Genomic DNA, 25,035 nt, shown 5'->3' with positions numbered 1-25,035 from the left:
TGTGAACACAATGATAATGCAGTTTAACGGTTTCAGCAACTGAGGTAATTACGTTCATCCCAAACACTGCCTAAAAGATTTGATTCAAGATCTTTCTGTTCTTAATGCTTTTAATCATTAGTAGCTGTAATTTTCCACGTCTAGACCAGGTCTTCTTAACCTGGCACCAGTGACATTTGGGACCTGATAATGTATTGTAGTGAAGAGTCCATTCTGTGCACTGATTGTGATATTTACCCTACAGACCGGAGGAGCAAACCCCACCCCAGTTCTGATGACCCAGACTGTCTCTGGACGTTGTTGATATCCCCTAGATTGAGGGGGGAGGGAGCGCACGCAGTTGATTCTGGTTGAGAACCACTGGTCTAGACAAAACTTAAATGCACGGAAATCCTTGGCCAAAACTGTTTATAAACTTTCCGTTAAAACATGACACAAATGAATGAAACATGGCATAAAGAAAGCTAGTTAACTAACTAGTTTCTTTTCAAGTTTGGTTGTGCATTGTTTATTTCAGAAACCTCATTTTGGTTTAAAAGCCTATGAAGAGCTTGTATGAACAAGACAGAGACTACTTAATCAAAAATGTTGAAAGAACCTGCCGAGAACACATGTTTCACACATTAAAAATTCAGCTTTTCAATCTTGGAACTGTATTTTAAGCTTTTGCTACTTTTTAGGTAGAAAATAGTTTCTTGATATAAGTTCCTGGAGTTAGTGGGGCTGACTTACCAAACAAATATAAATATGTGGTCCTTTAAGAGTTTTTTTTCCTTAAGATTTCAGTTTTGAAAACTGAACTTCAAGATTTCTGAGCTAAAAGGTACAATTATGAAGAGGGAAGTATCGTGCTTCACGTCTGAAGGTTGTATAATATTTTCTTGTCTGAACTTGTACATACTACTTTAGCTTTAGTCTTGACTATAGTTTTTATTTTAAGTTAATTTGCTGATTTCCATGTTGGGGAGTTTAAATTTATAGGCCGCGCTATTGAATAACAACATATTTTTATTAGACACATGATTCTTTTCTAACTTCACGAAACAACCTGTAGTAGTTTCTGTCTGACGAAAACATTTCAGAAAACCTAAACTCCCTACCCCCGAAGAAAAAAAATCTGGCAATTCCTGAATCAGGCAGAAATCTCTAGAAATTATCCACTGAAAATTTCAATTCTGTGATCTAGAACACTTTATTAAAACAAACCAAAACCAAAATGTGTACTATACAATGAAAACCAAAGGCATTTTGAGGATAAGAAACTGTGGAGTATTATTTCAATTTTTATCTGTAACATTTTCTGAGTACTGTGGATTACTACATTGTGAAATGTAAAACAAGATGACATGTAAGAAAAGTATTCCTACAGAATCTGAAAATAGTTATAGTAGAACATTTTGGTTACCCCAGAAAGTTTCCCTTGCCCCTTCGTACTCACGCCCTCCCTCCATCATACCCAACTCCAGGCAACCACTGATCTGTTTTTTTTTCCCTGTAGATTTGCCTTTTCTGAAACGTTACAGAAACGAAATCATACAGTTGATAACCTTTTGAATCATTTAGTTGATAACCTTTTGATAACCTCTTTTACTTTGCATAACACTTCTGACATTCATTCATGTTCAGTTAATTTCTTTTTTAGTGGTGAACAGTTTGCCGTTGTGTGCGTGGTCTGTAGTTTTGTTGTTCACTTCGCTGATTGATAGACATTTGCACTGCTTGTAGATTTTGACAATTATGAATAATAAATACTCTCATGGCACGTGAACATGTTTCCTTTCTCTCAGGTAGACACCCAGAAGTGGGATTTCTGGATCATGTGATAAGGTCACTTTTGTCTTCTCTGCCAAACTCTTTTCCAGAATGGCTCTATTATTTTGCCACGGTTAGGTCGAGCCCCATGTTTCTTTACAAATTACTCTCTTTTTTTTTTTGTGGCCATGGAAGACTGCTCTCTACGGTGGAATCTGAGACTTGTTCCTCGGTCATTTCTTCTTCAGGGGAGCCCAGTCAGCACATCACTAGGATTTTAGAGAGTGACTTTACTGTTGTATGTCAATACATGCCTCTTGACAGGAGGCAGCTTGTCTTAAAGCGGCTACAGGTGAGTGTCACAGGTGTGGTGCCCTCCTCTCCGGGCCCATCTTTGGACACAGCTGTGGCGATTTTCAGCTCTGTTCGCTCCTCCGGTCGGACCTGGGGCTCCCTTGTCCTCAGACCCCGGTTCTCCAGTGAGCAGAGGAGTGTTCATAACGTTCTCCCTGACTTTGTTCTGTACTAACGTGTCCTGTCTCTTGAATTATCAGTATTTTGTGACTGTTGAAGACTCAACATTCTTTAGAGATGAGGCCTTTATGTTCATTCTGGAAGATTAATAATTGTACAATTTTGAAGTCAAAAAGGCATTAAAATGAACCCAGTAGCAAACATTTTCACACAACCAGTACCTATTTTTGAAGGCTTCCTCTTTTTCTTGTACAGTTCTTTTTTTTTTTTTTAAAGAAGATATATTTGTTTTGGAGAGAGGAAGAGAGGGCAGAGTCAAACAGTGGTCTGTGACAGTTACTTGCCTTGAAAACTTCAACTCTTTTTTCTTAATTTGCCCCTTCCAGAACTTCCTGTACTAGCCTCAGTTTCCTTCATATACTTACACTCTTGGCTTAGAAGGTGTGTTCTTATTGCCCTCAGCAGACAAGGCTGCTTGAAACAGCTCCTGTGAGGGGTCAAAGGAGGTGACATGATTGGTGGGGGGCAGTTTAGGCTAGCTTGTTTGGACGAATACCACTTTACAGAACTATGAAAAGAACTGAAAACCGGTTGGCTTCCCTAGAGACTTCTTTCTCAGTTTTACAATTACTTGCCTACCTAATTTAATCAGTAGATTCTGCAAAATAAGCTCCATCCAAAACAAGAGTAAGATTTAAAGCAAAAGGTAAAGCTTTATGGTGAAACTTAAGTATAACTAACCTTAGGTTCTTCCTCTCTTTATTAAGTTGCCTCTCAGTTCCAACTTGACCATCAAGATGGCCCTAAACAACTTAATTTAAACTTTGAAAAGCTTTAAAGATACACGGTAATAAAAATTTGATTGTTGTTATTCCAGTGTTTCGAAAACACTGTATTCGAAACACAATGTGTATTTTGGTAGAGGAATTTTACAGTAAGAAAGAAGGTTTTTACATCTACCCCCCTTTTTTTTTTTCATGCAAACCTGTTGACGGGCAGTGGAGGAGAGGAGGTGGCGGCAGGGCCGGGCGGTGGGGGTTGGTCAGGGGACACGTGGACAGCAGAGAGGGTAGCAGAAAAAGAACCCAGTGACTCCTAATCAAATTAATAATGTATAAACAGCTATTTAGGGCAGCAATCGAAGTTTTAATTTGTTGATCTAAAAATATTTTTGTTTTTAAAACACCTTTTCATTGTAATCTAGTCATTTTAAATCATCTTTATTGTATTCCCTACCCTTAGATACACTGAGACGCTTTCCCATGGGCCTTTATCTGTGGGTCTGCACAGCCCGTCTGTAGAACGTCTTTTGCAAACTGATTCTATAATAAGCTTCAACTTGCTTTTCTGAGCCAGCCTTGAAGATAGGTAGGATTGGGAAAGGGGGTTAAGTATGGTCAATAGTAATTCATCTGAGTTTTCAGTGTTATTACCTTAGTAGGTTAATCTAGTTATTATTACTTTTTTTTTTTTTTTAAGATTTTACTTATTTTTTTGAGAGAGGGAGATAAAGCACAAGCAGGGGAAGAGGGAGAAGCAGGCTCCTGGCTGAGCAGGGAGCCTGATGCAGGACTTGATCCCAGGACACTGGGATCATGACTTGACTTGAAGGCAGCGGCTTAACTGACTGAGCCACCCAGGCGCCCCTCTAGTTATTTTTAAGTTAAAAATTTTCCTCATTATGAGATGTATTTAAAATTAGGAAAAAAAGGTTAATATTATTGGCTTGTTTTTAGAGCATTTGAATTTATCAAACTGTAGTGCAGTAAATTTATGTAGTATAGTAAATGTGTTACATTTTATATCAATTTATATATGAATGAGTAGATACTTGGGTAAACAAGGAGGTGTTGCTTAAAATGGTGTTGAATTATGATAGTTCACAATGAATATGATATAGTGAGAGATGAGATAATAGAATTATCTCAATTTATGGGGCACCTGGGTGGCTCAGTGGGTTAAAGCCTCTGCCTTTGGCTCAGGTCATTGTCTCAGGGTTCTGGGATCGAGTCCTGTATAGGGTTCTCTGCTCGGCAGGGAGCCTATCCCCCCCCCCGCCCCTCGCCACACCCGCCCCCTGCCTCTCTGCCTGCTTGTGATCTCTGTCAAATAAATAAAATCTTTAAAAAAAAAAAAAGTTACCTCAGTTTTTGTGAAGTTTAGATAAAATACCACTTAGTGGTTAAAAGTTTTTAGCTTTTGGAATGCCTGGACACCTGTAGCTTTTATATATTCCTTCAGCAAACCTCCTAGAAATTATGAATAAATATAGAAAATCTTTTTTTTTTAAAATCTTATTTATTTATTTGACAGAGAAAGATCACAAGTAGGCAGAGAGGCAGGCAGAGAGAGAGAGGAGGAAGCAGGCTCCCTGCCAAGCAGAGAGCCCAATGCGGGACTCGATCCCAGGACCCTGAGATCATGACCCGAGCCGAAGGCAGCAGCTTAACCCACTGAGCCACCCAGGCAGGACAGAAGGGGTGTGTCATACAATAAGCTGTGGGGAGGGTAAGAGGAGGAGGGAGGGAGAGAAAATCTTAAGCAGGCTCCATGCTCAGCGCCGAGCCCAATACATGGCTCAGTCTCACAACTCTGAGTTCATGACCTGAGCTGAAATCAAGAGTTGGACACTTAACCCAGTGAGCCACCCAGGCGCCCCAATAAGTACAGAAAATCTTAATAAGAAATAGATGTTAGCCTCATCTGTATACTTCAAGTCATCACATAGAAATGATAGTGTAATGAATAATTCGTGTTTTACTGTACATATATCGTCTACTTTAATAAAATATGATTTATAGAAAGTTCTAAGGGTGAACATGAAAGCATTGCTTTTATTGGAAGTATGATCTGTTTTCAAAAGTTTTGTTCACAAATTTACATTATTTGCACACACATGTTGTATTAGGAGAGCAAAATGAATCATGCATAGATGCACTGATCTATGTTTTTCATGATTCTGCAGCCTGTATTTCTTGATAAACACTGGAAGTATAGAATTGATGAACTTTTCTACATGTGATGGTTTTTGGGTGTAACATTCGGAGTTCCCCCAGACCTGCACATGCGTTGGTCACTACGTGCTCATACTTGAACTCCTGTTGCACTTTGTATCCAGGGGGTCATCTCTGGAATGGGCATGGCATGGTGACCCTGAAGCCTGTTAAGGGCTGATGTTCTTGAGGAGAATTTACGCCATTTGGTATCCACAGTGATGGCCTGCCGCATGGGCAGGGCAGTCGTAACCACCTGCTGTATTGTGGTCAACTGGCCTGAACGCGGAGCTGAAACGGACTTCTACCAATTCAATTTGGAATGACTGTGAGCTGTTTGTGGTCTTTATAAAATATTTGCTGTAGTCATTTCTTGATACGGTACCATGTTCAGAGGATCATTACATTTTAATTCAGGAATAGGGAGAAAAGAGTCTTAACCTTTGAAGGACGGCCTTCATTGCTATCAATTTAAAAAAAATTTTTTTAAAGGACTTTAAAATTTACTCTTGGCTAGAGAGACAAATGCATCAAATACATATATGTAATTATTAAATACAGTAAAACTTTTAAAATAACACCAGTATGTAATGCAAGGATGTGTATCATCAGCCTAATGGTGCATACATAAGACTTTAATGCACGTAGTTTTATGAGGTAGAGAGTGTTTTAAATCTTGTTATATCTACATGTATGACAGAGTGAGCTATATCAAATTTGGGTTCATAACATATTTATATTTTGATGGCGTTACAGTTTTCAACCCATTCACATGTATACATTTATTCCTTCAACAGTTACTTACTTTAAAAAAAAAAAAACAACAAAATACTCTCTCACTGAGCTTCTGTTCTGTGTCAGGCATTCTCTAGGTAAAAAACATACAATGGCGAATGAGATAGCAAGGTCCCTGCTTTTGTGAGGTTTACATTTTAGGGATAAACAGTCAAATTTCAGCAGGTTATACCGGAGAGGAAGAGGGGCTTTCTGAGGATACAACACTTAAACTGAAGGTAGGAGTGATGTGAAGGGAACCAAAAATGAGAAGATCTGGTACAGAGTGTTCCAGGAGGAGGGAGCAGCAAGTGCAAAGGCCCTGAGGTTAAAACAAAAACAAACAAAAACAAAAACCATTTTTAGGAATGGAAAGGAAGCTGGTATAGCTGAAACACTGTGCATGGAGGGTCAAAGGTGGGATTGTGGATCAGTGAGCCAGGCAGAAGCCCCACTGTTCAGCTGCTTATAGACCACAGTGAAGAATTAGGACAGAATTTTATGGTCTTGGAAAATTTCAAATAGGACTAGAGATGGAGGAGGACTTAGTATGTAGAGATGCAAGATTTTTTAGAATTGCCTTTACCATCATAGTGCTGTTGCCTGGAACTCTGCCAGTGGATGTGTGACACTTAGAGTTCCCTGATGTCCAGTCATACAGTGTTGGCTTTTGCTGTGCAGCAGACCAACCCATAACTTAGCGTTTGGGACTGGTCTGAGGGTGACGTGATAGCAGAACCAATATGTCTCTTACCCTCCAACAGACTCGCCTGGGCTTGTTTACATGGTACCTTGTTGACTTTCCAGAGGGGGATTAGAAGTATGCATCCACTGCCTTTTGATTCTTGGACTTGGAGTTGGTACAGTATGATTCGTAACTGTGCTCTGTTGATCCGAGCAGATCACATGTCTAGCCGGGCTTAAAGGAGTAAAGAAACAATAGATTTCACCTTTTGGTGGAAGGGGTTGTAAGCTCACATTGCTTAGTGCTGGCTCTTTTTACACACTCTTGATTCACACTCAAGGCCTTTGTTCCTCGGAGCCATCATGAGTTTGTGATTGCTCTGTGAATGTCAAGTGAGGGTATCCTCACTCAGAGAACCTAATTAGAAAGAAGAGTCTGACCCTAATGCTGACAACCTTTGTTTTAAATGTAATAGCCTAGGATATGAAGACACAGCTAACCTCCTAGTGTAAAAGATGATGTGAGCATAACACTTGTAGTCAAAAGCATAATTATAACACGTCCACTGTCTGTCCTGAAATCTTTTTTTTTTTTAAGATTATTTATTTATTTATTTGACAGAGATTGCAAATAGGCAGAGAGGCAGGCAGAGAGAGGAGGAAGCAGGTTCCCCACTGAGCAGAGAGCCTGATGTGGGGCTCGATCCCAGGACCCTGGGATCATGACCTGAGCGGAAGGCAGAGGCTTTAACCCGCTGAGCCACCCAGGCACCCCTGTCCTGAAATCTTATTACACTGTATTTAGTATAGTAGAAATGCTGTTTGGTTGCAGAGGTGAAATTTAGCATTGCTATTAATATTTACTGGTTCCCTAACTAGAGACAGGTTTTTAGTTAATTTTAAATACATTCAGAGGCTGGTGGTTCTACTCGCAACATGTAGCAGTAGAAGGCGTCCCTGTGTGTGCTCTTACCAGCTAACCAAACACTGAGCGGTTTCAGCAAGCTGTGTCCTTGAGCTGTCATGTGGCCCGTTCATGCTAATAAGGAGAATGAGGAGAATTAATAAGAGAAGAATACTGGCAGGGTTTTACAAGGTTTTCTTTTAAGTGTTCATTTTTTCAGTGGATTACAAAACGTAAAAAAATACTGAAAAGTAACAGTAAAAATAACAAGCAGAAATAATAAAAAGACAAACAACTTCCTCACTTGCTAAAATAAAACCTTGCAACCCGTGTTAGCTGTTCTGTGGTGGGGAATGTGAGGGAGAGGGGTGGGGACACGGCGAGGGAGAGGCTTGTCCTGCAATTTAAATTGTCATCAATCCGGGGACATGGTTTTAGAAAACAATTTATTTATTAACGTCTGCTTCTCCTTAATGGTATATTGCTCTTTCTGGCCCATCCAAAGCAGGACACGGCAATCTTTGTAAGCAGGACAGTGTTTCCATTCCTCAAACACCAATCTAGACAAAAATGATTTTTTTCAAGAGCGTCTGAATTCTCAGTGATTTACTCGTGGACAGTCACTGTGACTGCAAAGTCTGTGAGGTTCTTGGTGACTATTTCCAGTCTCCTCCCCTCAACTTCCATCTCCCTTTAGGTTGAAGACCTCGCGGGTAATTTTGCTTTTCCCATCCCTACCTGGAACTGGGGGCAAAATTTGTATCATTTTAATGTTTAATTATGGTAAAGATGTCGTATCTCTGATCACTGGAGAAAACAGTGGATCATTCTGCACATAGTTATTCAAATGGAAAATTAAAGCTGAGTCACCTCTTCCCCTTGTTATTTCAGAATAAATTACAGATGGGCCAGATACTTAAATGGAAAAAGTGGAAGTCAAACATATTAAAAGAAAACATGAATGAGTATGTAAAAAATCCTGGAGTGAGGAAGACATTTTTCCGCATGGCACAGAAGCTAGAAGGCATGAAGGAAGCAAATGGATAGATGTGAATATTTATAATGTCAAATTCCTGTTTTTAATTCTGCTTTTTAAAAATTTAACATGTTTATAAGCGTTTTCTTATAGAAGACTTCACAAACGGGGGTTTTTTATGATTATGTAATAGTCTAGCATATGAAATACCACACTTTATTTAACCATCCCCAATTTTTGTACATTTTTGTTCTTATTTGTCATTATTTTTCAAATAATGGCATAGTACACATACTTTATAATTTATGAACAGTTGATCATAAATTAGATCATAAAGATATATTTCTCTAGCAAATAGATTATGACATTTACTTACATTTCTGTGATTATTATTGACACTGGACATTTTTTATGTTATTGACTTATTTTATTAACTACTTTTAATGGAACAATAAACACATGTGCATAGCGAAAAAACTTGTTAACGTTATAAGACAAAATACAGTGAATGATTTCTCTCCCTTGAGGTAATCACCAATGTGTCTCTTGCATGTCTTCCCAGAAATGGTCCAAGTATATCAAGCATATAACTCACCCCCACTTTAAAAAAAAATACAGTTGTTAGCTTACTGCGCACACTGTACTGATTCTTTTCACTTAATGTAACATCATAGAAATCTCAGCTGCATGCATAGATTTACCTCCTTTTTATCAGAAGTATTATATTCTATGGCCTGGCTGTATGAGGACTTATTAAGCACTCCCTTGTTGACAGTCGTTTGATTGCAGGATGTTTTCAGCTCTTTGCTGTTACTAACAACTCTAGTAAACAATTTAGTAAATATTTTTGCACTTGGATATCAGTAGAATTATTGGCTTAGCACTTAATCATGTGCATATACATTTTGATGGATACTGCTGTCTTGCACACTATTCCAACTTATGTTCTCCTAATGAGTGCAAGGCCATGGTGGGATTTCCCGCACCCTTATCAGTGTTGTAATTATCAACATTTTTAATCTTGGTACTCGGTGGTGAGAAAAGTAGAATAATGTTAGGAGCTTGGATTTGCGTTCCTTTAATTATGAATAAGATTCTTTATATACGATTATATGCCATCACTGTCACTTTACTTTTTGTGACAGTGTGACCCTGACTTTAGGAAAAATCTTTCTCATTAAAATGGGACATATTTTTGGCATAGCTTTATTTTAATGGAAGCGCTGCTGGATATTAGTATCCTATGCTTTAGAAGTGAAAGTTTAGAAAGGACTTCAGAAGTGATTCAAGAAAGAAGAGTCCAATCACTTTTCACTTCCAGATTCGTGAATTCACGTTTTCCTGATTTTCTTGATGGAATGATTAGAGGTTAGAGTGGTTTGCTTTGATTTTTGTTTTTTAAAGATTTTATTGATTTATTTGACACAGAGAGAGTGTGCCCATGCACAAGCAGGGGTGGGGGGAAGGGGCTGCAGGGAGAGGGAGAAGCAGGCCTCCACCTGAGCAGGGTGGGGGGGTAGTAGGGCTCCATCCCTGGACCCTGGGATCATGACCTGACCTGAAGGCAGCTGCTTAACCAACTGAGCCATCCAGGCACCCCTGGTTCGCTTTGGTTTTGATGGAGGTCGGGCTTAGCAGGCTCCGTGGGAGAGAAGAGATGACTTCAAAGTTCTCTACAGACGGAATCCTTTTAGGCAATGGTGTTCTACAGTGTTGACGGTGGCATCATTTGAAATAACAGGATCAAGTGGAAAGGGCCTTTTCTTGGACTTAGGAAGCCTCTCCTTTGCTAGCCTGCCCACACCCCTTCACACCTTTGCCGCTCAGGACCCCTGACAAGTTCTCTCCGGCGATGCTGGTGGGGCTTCTCATCGGGGTACTCTGTCTTTGCATTTGTTACAGCCTGTGTGTGAGGAGAACATTGGGTATCGTGTCCAAATTTTACAGTGCATAAAACTTGTGGCCTTTTCTTCCGGGTGGTTTTTATAACACAGCTGGTTTTAAATCTTCCCGAACCGAAGTTTGAAAAGAAAAATGACACCGTGAATAATCTCATCTGGTCCTTTCCGAATATGAATTTTTTTTTAAGATTTTATTTATTTATTTGATAGACAGAGATCACAAGTAGGCAGAGAGACAGGCAGAGAGAGAAGAAGGGAAGCAGGCTCCCTGCTGAGCGGAGAGCCTGATGTGGGGCTCGATCCCAGGACCTTGAGATCATGACCTGAGCCTAAGGCAGAGGCTTTAACCCACTGAGCCACCCAGGCGCCCCATGAATTTGTTTTTAAATGACTGTTTAAGTACATTTCATTCAGGTATTCATACCTGAGTAAAATTCGGCACTTTTTAGCTCTTACAGTAGCATTAAGCACAATACCTTGCATGTAGTAAATATCCAGAAAGTCTTTGTTAATGAGTTAGGTCAATGTAAACCATCAGCATTTTCTCTTCCCAGTACATTATTAAGTCTTTCCACTGAGATATACTAATTTTTTCCAGTTGTACAATCCTGTTTTAGCTTCCAATTGTAACTATTTTATAGGTAAATTAAATTTGATGGTAATGGTTGGTTAATAACTAAAATCCCAACCAACAGATACAAATCTACTCCTAGCATGTGCATATATATATATATATATATATAAAATTTATATATAAATAATTAATTACAGGTGTTTTAGGTTTGTGAAATATAAAATACTGATTATCTTTTTAAAAGATTTAAATTTAATTGATGATGAAGGGAAAAATGCTCAGCTGATCTCTGCTGATTGTTAAGTTTAATGACTGCTACCTGAAAATTGTATGTGAAGATTGAAATACTCCCTTACTCCCACTAGAGGGGGATTCCTTCCAACTTAGGTAAAATGTTCTTAGGTCCAACATGAAAATCTTTGTATGACATTGATCTTCATTTTTTATGAAATTGGAGTTAATTTCATGTTTTTAAAATCAACTATTTTTGTGTCGGACTTGAAATATGAAATCCTTCAGAAACGGAAAATATAAAATACAGTTCAGTAGAACTGGAGTGCATGTGTATTAAGCCATAGTGCTTTTGAATAAAACGAAATACACTTTTTAGGTTGGTCTGATGAAATTGGTTAATACTAAGGAATCACAAACCTCCTCAGCCTTCCTAGAGCTAGAACCTGGGGTGGAGGATGAGGCTGACCTTTTGAGATCCACCTCCTTCCTCCAGTCTCCTAGGTCTGTCTGTGTGTCTGTCTAATGACGTAGCCACATGGACAGTTCCTAAATTCCACGTGAAAACTTTGGTTTCGCTCTTATCTCAAGTGGTCAAATATATCGAAGCCATGTCTTTAAATTGATTTCTATTTGCTTTTGAATTTCTTGCTACTTGGACTTTTATAATATGTTAAGCAAACACAGAACTCCCTTGGGAATGGTTTTTGCAGATTTAAACTTCTAATATATTGTTAAATAATTGTGTGTGTATTAAAATATCACATCAAAAGAGTGAATGTACCTAACATTAATATATGCAGATATGATCTATGTATATAATTTAAGAGTAAATGTCATAGGATGTTTACAGTAGTTAAGCTTCAGCGAATTTGTTGTTTGTCCTTGGCTTTAACTAGAGTCTTCAGTGTTGATTAGAGGTTTCAGTGTAAAACTATTTGAGGTTAGTAAGCTAGTGTTGTGAAAGACAGGATTTAGGAAATTCAAACATGTAAATTGCCAATAACTGTTGCTTTCCCCCTCCCCCACCCTGCAACAAAGTCTGTAAGATGATCTTGCTTCTAACTCGAACAATTAGCTTTGGAAATCAAAGTGTTAACAGACCTACTGCCAGTGAATCTTACAATGATTTTGTACTACAGTTGATCCAACATTTCACGTTTGATATCAGCAACATATGATTTTCATCAAAGTGAGGCTGGTCATCTTCCCAATACCTAATCATGTGTTTCTCTTGCTTTATGCCCCAGTCTCTATCAGGTACCAGGTGGTGGGGGAGCCTCACTTTCAGCCAAGCAGTTGGAGAATACAATTTCTTGCTCATTTCTCTTTTGACCCCTTTACTTTTGTACTGGATGACAATCTTCCTGAAATGATCTTCCTTTCTGTATTTCCTTCCCTCAAGGGAAGAATCCAATTTTGTTTTATAGCAAGATACATTCGATAGGCCTGTGTGCCTTCTGCTTAAACACCTACCACAAAGGCCTGATTTTAAAAGGTTGAAAACTCACAGTGTAGCCGGCAAGTCTGATATTAGTGCCCCGCCCCCTGTCTTCTGCAGACACTTAAAAATATTCATATTCTGTTGCCTTCTTTCCTTGCTCTTTTCCATCATACATTGGTACTTTGTAGTAGTCAAAGTTAAAAGCTCTACACACCAGACTGAATAATTATGTTTAAAAAACAGTAATTATCAATACACGTCTTGTTCCATGCAGCTTTTTAAATTCATGTTAATGAGCTCTGTCTTCTCATGCACAAGACTGACAGGCAATTTTGAAGTTTTGCCATCATTTCACAACTTGTTGCTTAGACTCTGCCTGCCTTTTCCTGAGTATTGCTTCCAGGCACTCTTGCTCTGCAACATTCCAGAGACTCAGGACTACCCACTCTGATGGGAGCAGGACAAGAAATTACTAGCAGCTTCGTAAGCATGATGAAATTGCTTTACGAAGCATAACTTTCCCCTCACTGTCCATAAAAGATCACAACATATATGCAGCATCTCATGATTTAACTGAGAAAGTTGATTCTTCTGACTTCTAGATCATTTTGAGGAACTTTCACCACCACTTGGACATGATGGCTAACATATTAATTTGATAGGCGCTCGCCCTGTTTTAAATCTGGAACCCAGGGCAATGACCCGTGTTTATCCCCAGTCAACTCTTTCTTTCCCAGATCTTTCTTTCTTGATGCCTGACGTAAATTGAATACCAGTTTTCTCCAGACTCTTAGTTCCAGGCCATGCCTGTGCTCTGGCATCTGCGGCTAGACTCGAAGAACGTTTTTGAGAGTGCCTAAATTATTTTTTCCTTATGATTTCAGGTTGAAGTCTTGACCTCGGAGGATACCGCCTTTGGACTCAAGGTGTGTAGTCTGATGTAGCTTTTTGGGTAGGTTTCATCAGCTCCCCCGAGTGGATCTGAAGCCTCAACAGATAGAACTTGTTTTTATTATCAAATGCAGAGGTTCTAGAAATCTTCCAGAGTTCAAGATGTCCCCTCTGTTGTCATTCAGATTAGACTATGGTAGTATTTCCTTTACCTTCTTTCTCTGATGTCGGGAATATAAGAAACAGTACAGGAAACAAGAGTTTCATTTAGTAGTAACTGACCTTTAAGTTTGGATTAGCTGGGGAACAGGATCTACTCAGTGGCTCCCAGTCTGGGGGGGCACTGCAGTGCCACCCGGAATGTTATGGGAGCACTTTTTCGGTTTGCCACTTGACTTTCATTAATCCAGTTATTCGTTATCCCTGCTTCACATATTTTTTGAGCCCCCCTGTTCCAGCCACGACAAAATTAAATCTCAGTTCCCGCCCTTCAGTTGCTCACGATCCTTGGGAGGCCTATAAAGAGATCAGTTGTCCTGTAGTGACCTTGCCTCCCTGCCAGAGCTATGCGGAGGCTTGTGGGAGTGGGAGGGACCGAGTGGGAAGGCATTCTAGGAGCTTGATCCCTTGAGAGAGTGGATTATATTTAGGCAATCGAGGAGGACAAGAGAAACGAGAACTATTTTCAGGTCAATCATGAAAAAAATCGGAGGGAGCTAAAAGTAGTTAAATTTTGCCTGTGTGGTAAGATTGGAGGTTGAGGAGGTTTAAAGAGTTGAATTTTATCCTATAGAAAATGTGAAGCTATTAAAAGATTTTAAGCCAATAGTGGTTGGATTTACAACTTAGATGATTTTGGCCACTTTGTGTCCAAAGTGTCTCTGGATTTGCCAGAGACCAAAGAAGGGCAGTTGAATGCATCAGGGGAAAAGCAGTGCAGACGTGAGCCAGCAGAGTGGGAGAGGAAAGAAGTCCTTAGGCAGTGAGTCTTCGGGACCTGGTGATCACTGGGGTATGCAGGATGAGGAAGAAGTAGGAGCCGAGAATGAGCCAGAGGAGGAGACAGTGGGTCCCATGGAGAAGGAGCACACAGTGGAGCAGTCACAGATCTTGGAATCACAGTCTTCCAGACTTGTTGGGTTTTTATCGGATTGACTTGCCTTTTGGACATAACTTGCTAGTAATTCTTGAACTGCGAAAGTAAATTGGTAAGAGGAACTTAACTGGGGAGCCTGACTTCATTTTCACGTAGAGGTATAGAAGTACAGTGTAGGGGCCATCCATTACTTTGGAAGTCAGGAGCTGGGGACAACTGTTGGAAACTCGAGAGCACACGGTGTGGGTGATGACTCCTCCTGACTCTTCCATGTGCTCCATCTTTGGCATAAAATGAAACATTAGTTCTTTTTTTCCAATTTTTTTCTCTTCTTTCCATTCTGGATACTTGGCATTTTATTAGGACAGATTAATAGTTGTGCTGCAATTAGAGGTGGATGACGTTGTAATACTCCAAAATCAAAGCTGTCCTGAGGTTATAAGCTTAGCAAGGTTGACGTCATAAACAAATACAAAGTTAAAAGTAAAAAGATAAGACTTTATAAATATTGAAACATGTGGTAAGCAAACTCAGGTTTTGCCTTAACAGATTTCTTCTATTTCTGTATCTGTCAAAAGTGACTAAAGAAAATTCTAGTTAGAAATAGAGCTAATTCAGTAATATTTGCTGTGTTTAACATATCGTTATTGTTGGAATTTTTCATTTTTTATTTAATGCCCAGCATGCATGTAGCATATTCATTGCATATTTAATAAACCTGTAGGGTCAGTTCTTGTGAACTCATCTCCATAATCCTTCATACTTACTGAGTCGGCAGCAGAATTATGAAGATTATTGTACCAGCAGCTCTTATGGTCCGCCCCACTGTGTAAAAGGCTTTGCATTTGTTTTATGGCTAAACTAGCAGATTGCTTTTGCAGTCTTCAATTCAATTTGTAGAGACAATAGTTTGAAATTTTTTCCTGATAATTCAGTGATTTTTCAAAGAATCAGGAGTTTTCCACCTTTGCGTATGGCTACCCAGGTGTTGACATTTGTAACTAAAAATGAAAAATTTGAATTTTTGTTACTGCTTCATTATCTGTATGTCAGCAAATACTTTTTTAAAAAAGATTTTATTTAATTATTTGATAGAGAGAAGCATGAGTCTGGTAGGAACAGAGGGAGAAGCCGACTCCCTGCTGAGCAGGGAGCCCAACACAGGGTTCAGTCCCAGATCATGACCTGAGCAGATGCCTAACCGACGGAGCCACCCAGGCCCCCCAGCAAATACATTTTTATCTTGTTTCTTAAAAGGTCTGGGTATTCAGTGTTGGTCATGTTTCTGAACACTTACTCATAATTGACGCTTTTTTCCCCCTGTTTTTATGCCATGGGAAAAAGAACTCAGTTACCTGGCTCCATGGAAATACATTAATGACATCACCTTCACGAATGAGTAGAATGCTGGAGTGTGCGTCTGCCCCGTGTGTGTCTCTGATCCTCTCAGTGCTGATTTTTAATGTGCTTTTGCTCTTTCTTTGCCTTTTTAATTTTTTTTATTTTTTTTGGGGCACTGTCGACTTATTCACCCCTTGGATGCTTCTCCTCCTAAGTCTGCAAGGTTCATATTTACTTAAGATTGAAGCATGAATTCATCAGTCTTGCTGGAAAATAACTTAAACACATTGGGACCCAGAGATACAAACAGCCTGCTTTTGTGTGTGAGTGTCCTGACTGCGACGCAAGGAAGCATTTCGCAGGCATTCCAGGTTCTCATGACCATTCACGCTACTTTGAGATTCATTTTTTTTTCAAGCTAATCTAATGAGAGATCGCTATGCTCTTATACATTGCAACTCTTAGCCTCTCAAGTCCCGATTCATCATTTTATTGGGCCTTTCTTAGTCAAAAGTAACTTAGAATTTGAAATGCTAATGACAATACCACAGTACACACTCCAGCTGTTTTCCAGTGGTTCTCATTTTTCCCTCTGAAGTAAGGCAACTTTGATTTTCTGGAGTTTGTTTTCAATACAAGTTTGGAAGGATGCTTAATTAATTTAAAATCGTGTGTACTTTACAAAAATAAGAATTGTAGTGAATAGAGATGCTTCAAAATAAAAGAAAAATGAGTGACTATATTAGCAAAGAAAAGTTCTACAAACTGTACATCATTGATCTTGACTTTAGTTCTCATCAAGACTTAAATATATTAAGAAGTTTGTAATTCTCTAGAATAATAAATTAGGAGTCACAGAGGCAGACAACATGGGTTAGTTCTTTTTATAAGATAAGTATGTCTTCTGTGTCATTAATGCACTAAGTAAAGTTGCTAATGATTATGAGGTGATAAATCAGCTAAGGAAATATACATACAATTATGCTATTAAACATAGAAAAGACTAAAAATTTTGCTGCTTATGAGTTCTACAAAGAGACTTATAGTAGAGAAGTAAAAAAGGGGAAGTTAGTAAAATATTCCTGGGTCATTTAAAAAGAAAGACTAGATAATTATAACTTTTCCATGAATTTCTTAAGAGATCTTACCAAAATCTAAATACATTACTTTCAAATTTCATGATCATGAATGTCTTTTGTTTCTCACTTATTGTGGATAGCTAAGTCAAAACTCATAAAGAAGCAAGATTTGTAGTTAACCCACTCCCCGTGAGTTAGGGGCTGTTGTTTTTCTCAATACTGGGGAAGGAAATAGAATCTGACACAGCTAATGAGTAACAGAAGTGGGATGGGAACCAGGAAGATCAGCCCCAAAGCCTGTTCTCTTTCTGGGATGTCCTAAGAGCCAGTGAGGTCCACACGGCTACCTGCCTCCTCACTTCCCATCTCCGCTCACCTGCCCGCACCTCTGCCCCACTCTCCCCTCTTGCCAAGGTCCCAGTCCTTCCTTTCATCTGACTTACCTCTTTGCAGCCATCTGCCTCAGTTGGCCCCTTCTTCCTTCCCATGCCCTCTTCCCTTGGTTCCCCTGACTGCGCTCTGCTGATTTTCCTCCTATGTGCGCCGCCCTGAGTTCGCAGGCTTCCTTCTCCGCAGCCACCCCGGATCGCGCTCCGACCCGGATCGCGCTCCGCCCGGCCTCAGTCCTGGAGTCTCCCTCCCTGGTGTTCCTGGTGGCACCTCTGCCTCCGGCTCCAGGGCTGCTTCTTGAATGTCTTGCTGAATGAATGAATATGCATAAAACCTAGGCAAAGATTTAAAAATATCTCCCTGGTTCAGTACAACATTTTTCCTGGGGTGAATTCTTAGTACTTAGTTGTTTGGGCTATAACACAATTTGGTTACCAAAATCATTTTAAAAGACTTTTCCTTTTAAAGGTGGGTGAACGGAAATGTGTATTATATATTATCAGTTGATTTGTTTTCCAGTTCGAGATGGGCATTCGACATCCACACATCCAAAAATTACTTTGATACGCTATTTTGGCTGGCATGTTCTTTGGGGAAAAAAAAAGAAATTCTACATTTTATGCTCATTTTTATAATTTTTGATAGAAACTCTGACCCAAAAAATGTACATGGGGTGGTCATTTTAAACTGATGGTAAGAAAAATCAAGGGTAAGCATATCTGTTCTACAAAAGAACGAGAAGAAGAATGATGAAACTGTAGGTCACCGCAGGAGCCCACAGGTGACAGAGCCCTTCACTCGTGGGCACCCTTCAGGCTGTTAGTACTGGATCCCAGCTCCTGCTGGGGGACCAGAAGGCCAGACTGTCACCACCATCCCCACCTTACAAAACAAACCCTAAGGAGGGCGCATAAAGCTCAGGAAGGCCTTTTCTCTAAAACCTTATTGCAGGACCTACACCTCATTTCATCTCTTCCTTTCTGCATTTTCCCTCTTTCTTTTCCTGTAATTATACCGTCCTAGCGTCCTAAAATTTACTCCTGCTGGATGTCTTCAGGATCCTCTGGTCTAGCCTTCCTCCATGTTAGAGATGTAGGGAGCTGAAAGCCAAAGGATTCCTTGTTCCCACAGTCATAGCTTATTACTGGCAAAGGTGGGCATAGAATTAAGGATTTTGGTGATTTCATATTTTTTCCTAATATTTAAATAAAAAATTTTAAATATTTCCTCTTAATACTTAATATTACTCACCTTTTAATCCTATTTTGGCAAAAAAAATTTTAGTATTTGTTTTAGGCACCTAAAATTTAGAGGAAAGTCCAAGTTTAAATTATCTAAACATCAGATTTGATTTGATTGATTTTTTTTTTTTTTTTTTAGGGAGAGAAAGAGCATGCTCAGGCATACACAAGCCAGGGGGCAGGGTGGGAGGAGGGGCGAAGGGAGAAGGAGAGAGAGAATCTTAAGCAGGCTCCATGCCCGAGATCATGACCTTAGCCAAAACCGAGATGCTTGGTCCAAATTGGACACTTAACTGACTGAGCCATCCAGGCACCCCCTAAAAATCAGATTTTTGAAATAAATACTAAATTTGTGTACTCTGATGTATTCCTTTTTATCCATATGTTGATTGATTAAATATCTTAGAGAAAAATAACATCAGAGTTTAAGCTCATCTCCTAATCCCCAACATAGCCTCATAACTGTATTGACCTTTTAACTTCCTTCTTTCTGAACCTAGCCTTGTACCTTGCCTTCCCTTCATGTACTTTCCGGTCCTCTTGTTGCATTCCACAGTCCTCCTACCCTCCAGTGTCAGTTCGTACTGTCCTCTTCTGTGCTGTCTTCCCTCAGTACTGCAGACTTCGGAGCTCTCCAGCTCTGAGCTTACATGGCACTCGCCGCCTTCCCCACGCCCTCCATGTCCTGCCCCGCACTTGGAGTTTCCTTTCCAGACTTCAGGCCCTTGGCTGCAGGTAAGGCGGGTCAGATGGCAGGACACTCAGGCAGTGACCCTTGGACAATATGGGTTTGAACCGCACAGATCCACTTAACGCGCAGTCGTTCTTCGTAAACGTGATACCGTACTGTAATTGCGTTTTCTCTTCCTTACGACTTTCTTCATAGCATTTCTTTTCTCTAGCTTCTTTTATTGGGAGAATACAATCCACTGTCCACATAACATACAAAATGCGTGTTCATCAATAGTGTGTTACTGGGAAGGCTTCCAGTCAGCAGCAGGCTACTCAATAGTTAAGTTTTGGGGAGTCAGAAGTTACACACCGATTTTCACATGCGCCATCCTAACCCACTTATTCTCCAGTGGTTAACTGTGCTTGGAATTTTCTCTTTGCCAGCTTACTTCTGATCTGTATATGGGAAACAGCATGGTGTGGCCTGGCCCAACTCCCATTATGTGGCATTTTTTTCCAGCAAGATTATAAGCTTAGAGACTTCATTTTGCTCATCTTTTTATATCCGTATTGACTTGCGCTTGGCTCCCAGTACGTAATTGGTACTGATTATTTAGAGCTCTTTTGATGATTTAACAATTCTGATTGTTAAGAGCAGAAAACCTGTGATGTTAACTCAACATATTACTACTGCCTTTTTTTCTGTTCAGGGGTTTTTCTCACCGAGTCTCCCATTATCTCAGTTAATGCATTAGCCTTGGCATTCTGTATTCTAGAGCCTCACTGGAAGGAGATGTATTCATTGTTAATGTGGAAGCTGTTGAGTGGTTCTGGTTGACTGAAAACCAGTTGGTTCCAGTTTATCTCACTATTAATTTAAATTTACCTTTGTTAATCCAAGTTCTGCAGTTATGTTCATTGATTTCATTCTGTTTCATTCCACGGCACTTCATTCAAACAAATACTTGTGGAATGTACATGTTATGTGCAGAGAATGCCGTGAGAATAATAAGCCCTTGCTGCCACGGACTTTGCATTTTTGACGCAACTTTTGGAATAATCTTACGCCAGGAAGAAATTCTAGGGCTGCAAGTGTATATTCTCCTTTTGGATCTAATTGTGTGTTGCTCTGTAGTGTTATTGCTTTAACTGACTGTTGTGGATTCCAGGGCGACGTATAAAACTTATTATAACAAAGGGATTAGTCATCTCCAAAAATAATTTCAAATAAAATAAAAACAAAACTTATTTGTCTCTTTAAAAATAAGGTACTTTTGCTTGTGGAAAATTGTATAGCTGGGGGAATCATATTGGGCAGTGACTTAAGTCACCTTTGGGTTTAATCCTGGATTTTGATATCTCACCATCATGAAGATCATCTATATTTCCCTCCTTCATTGAAATGTAAAATGCTGTAATGCGGTCTGTAACTATTTGTCGTAACTAGTGTAATGGCTAAGGAGGAACTGAAACAAAGCACTGGTAGTCTATCTCCAAATGTGCTCCTTTGGGTAAATAACCGAAAATGTGACCTTCTAGAAAAGTGGGACGGTGTTCACTTGCATTTTTCTTTCTTTTTTAACCAGTTCACCTGCCAGGTCTCCGGCTCAATCTGTTCTCCTTGTTTATTTTGGTCATCCGGAAGTATATTGTCCGCTTTGGTAGTTACTAGCCTTGTGTAGCGATTTAAATTTAAATTAATGAAAATTAAACTTAAAAATTCATTTCTTCAGTTGTAATAGCCACATTTCAATAGCTGTGTGTTGGCCAGAGCTGGTCTAGAAAAGCAAATTCCGAGAATTCATAAGAACAAGACACAGCACATTTTACAATCAGAATAGCCATTATTTAATTGATAACCCCCCAAGGAGTAGAGCAGATAAGTAGAGAACAGAAGGAGTTTGCTGCTGTAGTAAGGTACAATTATATATGTTATAATCACCACCGCCACCACCTCACCATGCCAGCATGTCCCACAGGAATTTCACAAAAAGCTTTTAAACATGGTTATGAAATAAGGCATTCTTTTGGTGACTCCTATAATGGGCCATTCATTGATATGCTTGGGATTATATTGGGAACACTAATACAGTATTCTGGGGGGCCTGAGTGACTCATTCAGTTAAGCATCTGCCTTTGGCTCAGGTCATGATCTCAGGGTCCTGGAATCAAGCCCCGCTTTGGGCTGTCTACTCAGCAGGGAGTCTGCTTCTTCCTCTTACTCTCCTCCTTCTGCTCGCTCTCATAAATAAATAAATAAATATATAAAATCTTTTATTTTTTTTAAAAATACAGTATTCTAGATTCAGAATGTTTAGCTTCGCATCATAAGAGGTTGTAATCTGTTAAAAGGTCCTTCCTTTTGTTAATGTCACTACCTGAAAGCGTACATTAATCTTGGGTCTAAAAACACGTATCTTTTTTTCTTATAAAGCTCCAGTAACTCGGGTTCTTCTCAGTTTACATTTTCTGACCAGGGTGTGTTTTCTATTGAATTTATACTTGGCTAACGTGCTAAGTGGGTGTGAATATAACTTAGGTGAAAATACGTTTAAGGTAACAGTGTCATTGAAATGAAACCAGGACATATTTACTTTTCAAAGTTTAGATCTTACTCAGAATACTTTTCAAAATATAAAGAATTTATTTTTGTATTTAAAATTTCTTATTTATTGAAAATCTACTAGAAATGTTTAAAGAAGTAGAGGACCAAGTTTACTCTTTACTGCTTCAGTCTTTGACTCTAAATTAAAATGAGAGAATATATATTGGTGAAGCAAGACAAATTCCTGTATCTCCGTGAAAGAAAGACTGGAGAAGGAAAAAAAAAATCCATAGCAATTCTCAAGTCGTGATTTGGGAATCCATGTTGAGTTGCTCCCTTCTTTTGTTAGAGAATTTCCCAGCCTCTCCTTCTGCCATCTGCTGGTGGTTCATACACTTGCATGTTTGATTTTAAAACAAATCTGCTTTATTCTTATTTAGGAAAGATTGGGGGGAAAATGTTCCATTTATATTCACCTCTACTATTTTGGTGAAGTTTTGCTTGTCATGTTTAATTATCTTTTTAAGGACTGTTTTAGCTTCTTTTTCAACTCTGCCTTTAGAGGAATACATGAATATAAAATTTAGAAAAGACGAAAGACTATGAAGGCCAAAGCGTGCACCATTAAGAGACAGCAGGCACAGACTTTCTGATTAAAGGTCTTGAGTGCCGGAAGGGGTTGCATGAGAGTTGTTGAGATCTTCCCCAGTTTCTGAATTTGGATTCAGTATGGAATAGCATTTCTGTCCTGCTCTTTTGTAATTAAGACTCCTTAACTGGAAGTGAGCAGACCTGTATTTTATGCTAAGTCCTGGTAACAGGTTGGAAAATTGGTGACTTGATAAGGTTCTTTTTGGTCCTAAAACGCTACAGTTCTTCTTGTAGTCATTAAGTCAAACCTTCAGTTCTGTCCTCATTTGTTATTCTTCTGATTTTTTCCCTCTACTGTTTACAGCCTAAGCCATTCTCATCATCTTGGGAAAAACATAAGTATCTTTTGTCTACAAACAAATCCTTCCATGAAATAAAGCAAAAATTTTTAAAAGGGAAATGGGGTATAGGAATTTTATTTCCTGCCACATTTAATCTCCTTTCCTAATCTTCAGCGCTATCTTGACTAATTCTAGAAACTTCGATTCATGGGTCAATTATTTGTTCATTTTCTCAAAGAGGAAATTCAGTAACCCAGAATATATTAATCTCATTTTTTTCCATAATGAATATGGCTGAGGGATGTAAAGTGACATATTTTAGGCCCTGTTTAGTGGCAAAGTAGAACAAAAATCCAGGTTTCTGCCTTCCAGACCAGCGCCCTCTACACAGAATCACAGCAGTATTTGGGATTAGTCTACCCACTAATGGAATTGTATCTGAGATTGAATGTTACGGGATCGTCATTTTTACAGCCCAGAAAGAGTCTGATGTTAGCGATTTCATATGGTTCAATTCAGGGAATTAGGGCTCTCTTACATCCTTTTAGATCTGTATTCAACAGTGAAAACACTATTTTTCTTTAAAAATCTGTTTATCCTGATTGGAATGTGTATGTGCACACTGTTTGAAGTATTAGGTGATCACAAGATGTTTGCAGAGTTTAATCGGCATCAAAGAACCCAATAAGCTACATAACTCAATAAGGAGTGTATGAGGTTTCCATACGATGCTTTGACATTATATAAAAAATAAACTACTTTATCATGAGCAAGTGTGTTCTTAGTGTGGTAAGAGTTCCCTATGTCCTAGACCAAATACTCACGTGGTCAGGTGACGGTAGAGGTCAGACTGGTTAGATGGCTTTCCTGATTGCATGGCAGGGTCGCTAGATGTAGTAAGTGCATTTCTGCATTTGTGCAGAAATGTTTACTCTAACAGTGGTGAATATAATTCATGCCTGCTTTTGTCAGACTTACATTGTTTTGTAAGTTGGGTTTTGTTTTTTGTTTTTTGTCTTTTTTTTTTTCCAAAGGCTGTTAGAAATTAAACATGGCCCCGGTTACTGTGGATTTGAGAAGTGACCTGTTTAAGGCAGGAAGGAGTTACCCTTGAAAGAAAGCTTATTTACTTGTATATTCTGGAGTTTGATTGACTCCATTTTTCTCCAGGGACATTATTTTGGCACTGTTTTTTGAGAACTTAATTCTCTAGTAATAATAAAAATGCATATATTCTCCTTGTCCCCACCCTCAAACACCTGTTCATTTGAGATGTGCACAGATAATTAGAGGCATGTTTCTGGGCTTGCCTATAAAATTCCTTAGCATAGAGTTACTGTGACGATATTAATAATCATCAAGCTGCTTAAGATTTTGTTGGGAGGAAGCAAAGAAATTATTCTAGGGGAGATGAGGGATGATTTTGATTGTGTGTGTTTTAGGTTCTCTCCGATGCCAAATTTTAAAGCCAGTTTTGTTTCTTCAGATGGTGAAAACCCTCCTCCTCCCCTCTTCCTTAAATCTGGCTTTTACCCAAGCCATGTCAATTTTTGCAAGTCAGTTGAGAATGTCAAAGTGACTGGTGTTGAAAGAGCCAATATGTTGGAAGATGCTTAAAGCCAAGTAGAACATTTATGTGAATTAAAGAATATATTAGGAGATGATTTTCAGAAATCAGATTTGGAGGGAAAAAAAAACCTGTTGAATTAATACTTGCATACCAGATGTACCACTGATAAATGCGTGTAACAGATACTCCCCAAAAAGCACTAACATTACCATTTTACAACTGAAGTAATGTATCCTGTGGGTACATTTGCAAAGATATGCCAACAAAAATACATGCAGGGTTCTTGAAGTAATAATGCAAATAAAACATTTTGTATTATAATTTTAAAATAACAGGATTGGAAAGCAAGAAAAAGTCTGGGAGACTATTTGTTGTGTCTAAATTCTGCTTGTACTCTGGTCTTTTGGCAGTTGGCTTTTTGATACTGGATAATTGTTTAGTGTCTGAATCGTCTGACAGCATAGAGGTTGAAAATCTCCTAAGTTCTGAATAATAAAAGTAATAAATAGATCTTGTTTGTTTCATAGAAAGAATGGCTGATTTTCATACTTTCCTGAATCCTGTTTGTGTC

The 25,035-nt window shown here is 39.0% G+C and overlaps 1 protein-coding gene across 7 annotated transcripts in view; it reads left to right on the top strand.

Annotated features, from left to right (window-relative positions):
• The window catches only part of ARID1B (AT-rich interaction domain 1B), a 443,861-nt gene that overhangs the window by 251,965 nt on the left and 166,861 nt on the right, over positions 1–25,035 (top strand). For 4 of the 7 annotated variants that reach the window (XM_044243301.1, XM_044243283.1, XM_044243311.1 and 1 more), the window contains exon 5: positions 13,592–13,633. The exons of the other annotated variants lie outside the window; for them this stretch is intronic. In XM_044243301.1, the coding sequence (XP_044099236.1) occupies positions 13,592–13,633 (42 nt within the window). The remainder of the gene's footprint in view (positions 1–13,591; positions 13,634–25,035) is intronic. 7 annotated transcript variants of the gene reach the window in all.

This window comes from Neovison vison, chromosome 1 (assembly GCF_020171115.1).
Source record: "Neovison vison isolate M4711 chromosome 1, ASM_NN_V1, whole genome shotgun sequence".
Classification (NCBI taxonomy): domain Eukaryota; kingdom Metazoa; phylum Chordata; class Mammalia; order Carnivora; family Mustelidae; genus Neogale; species Neogale vison.
Note: the sequence above shows the minus strand (reverse complement) of the source record. Positions and strands in the feature narration are given on the sequence as shown.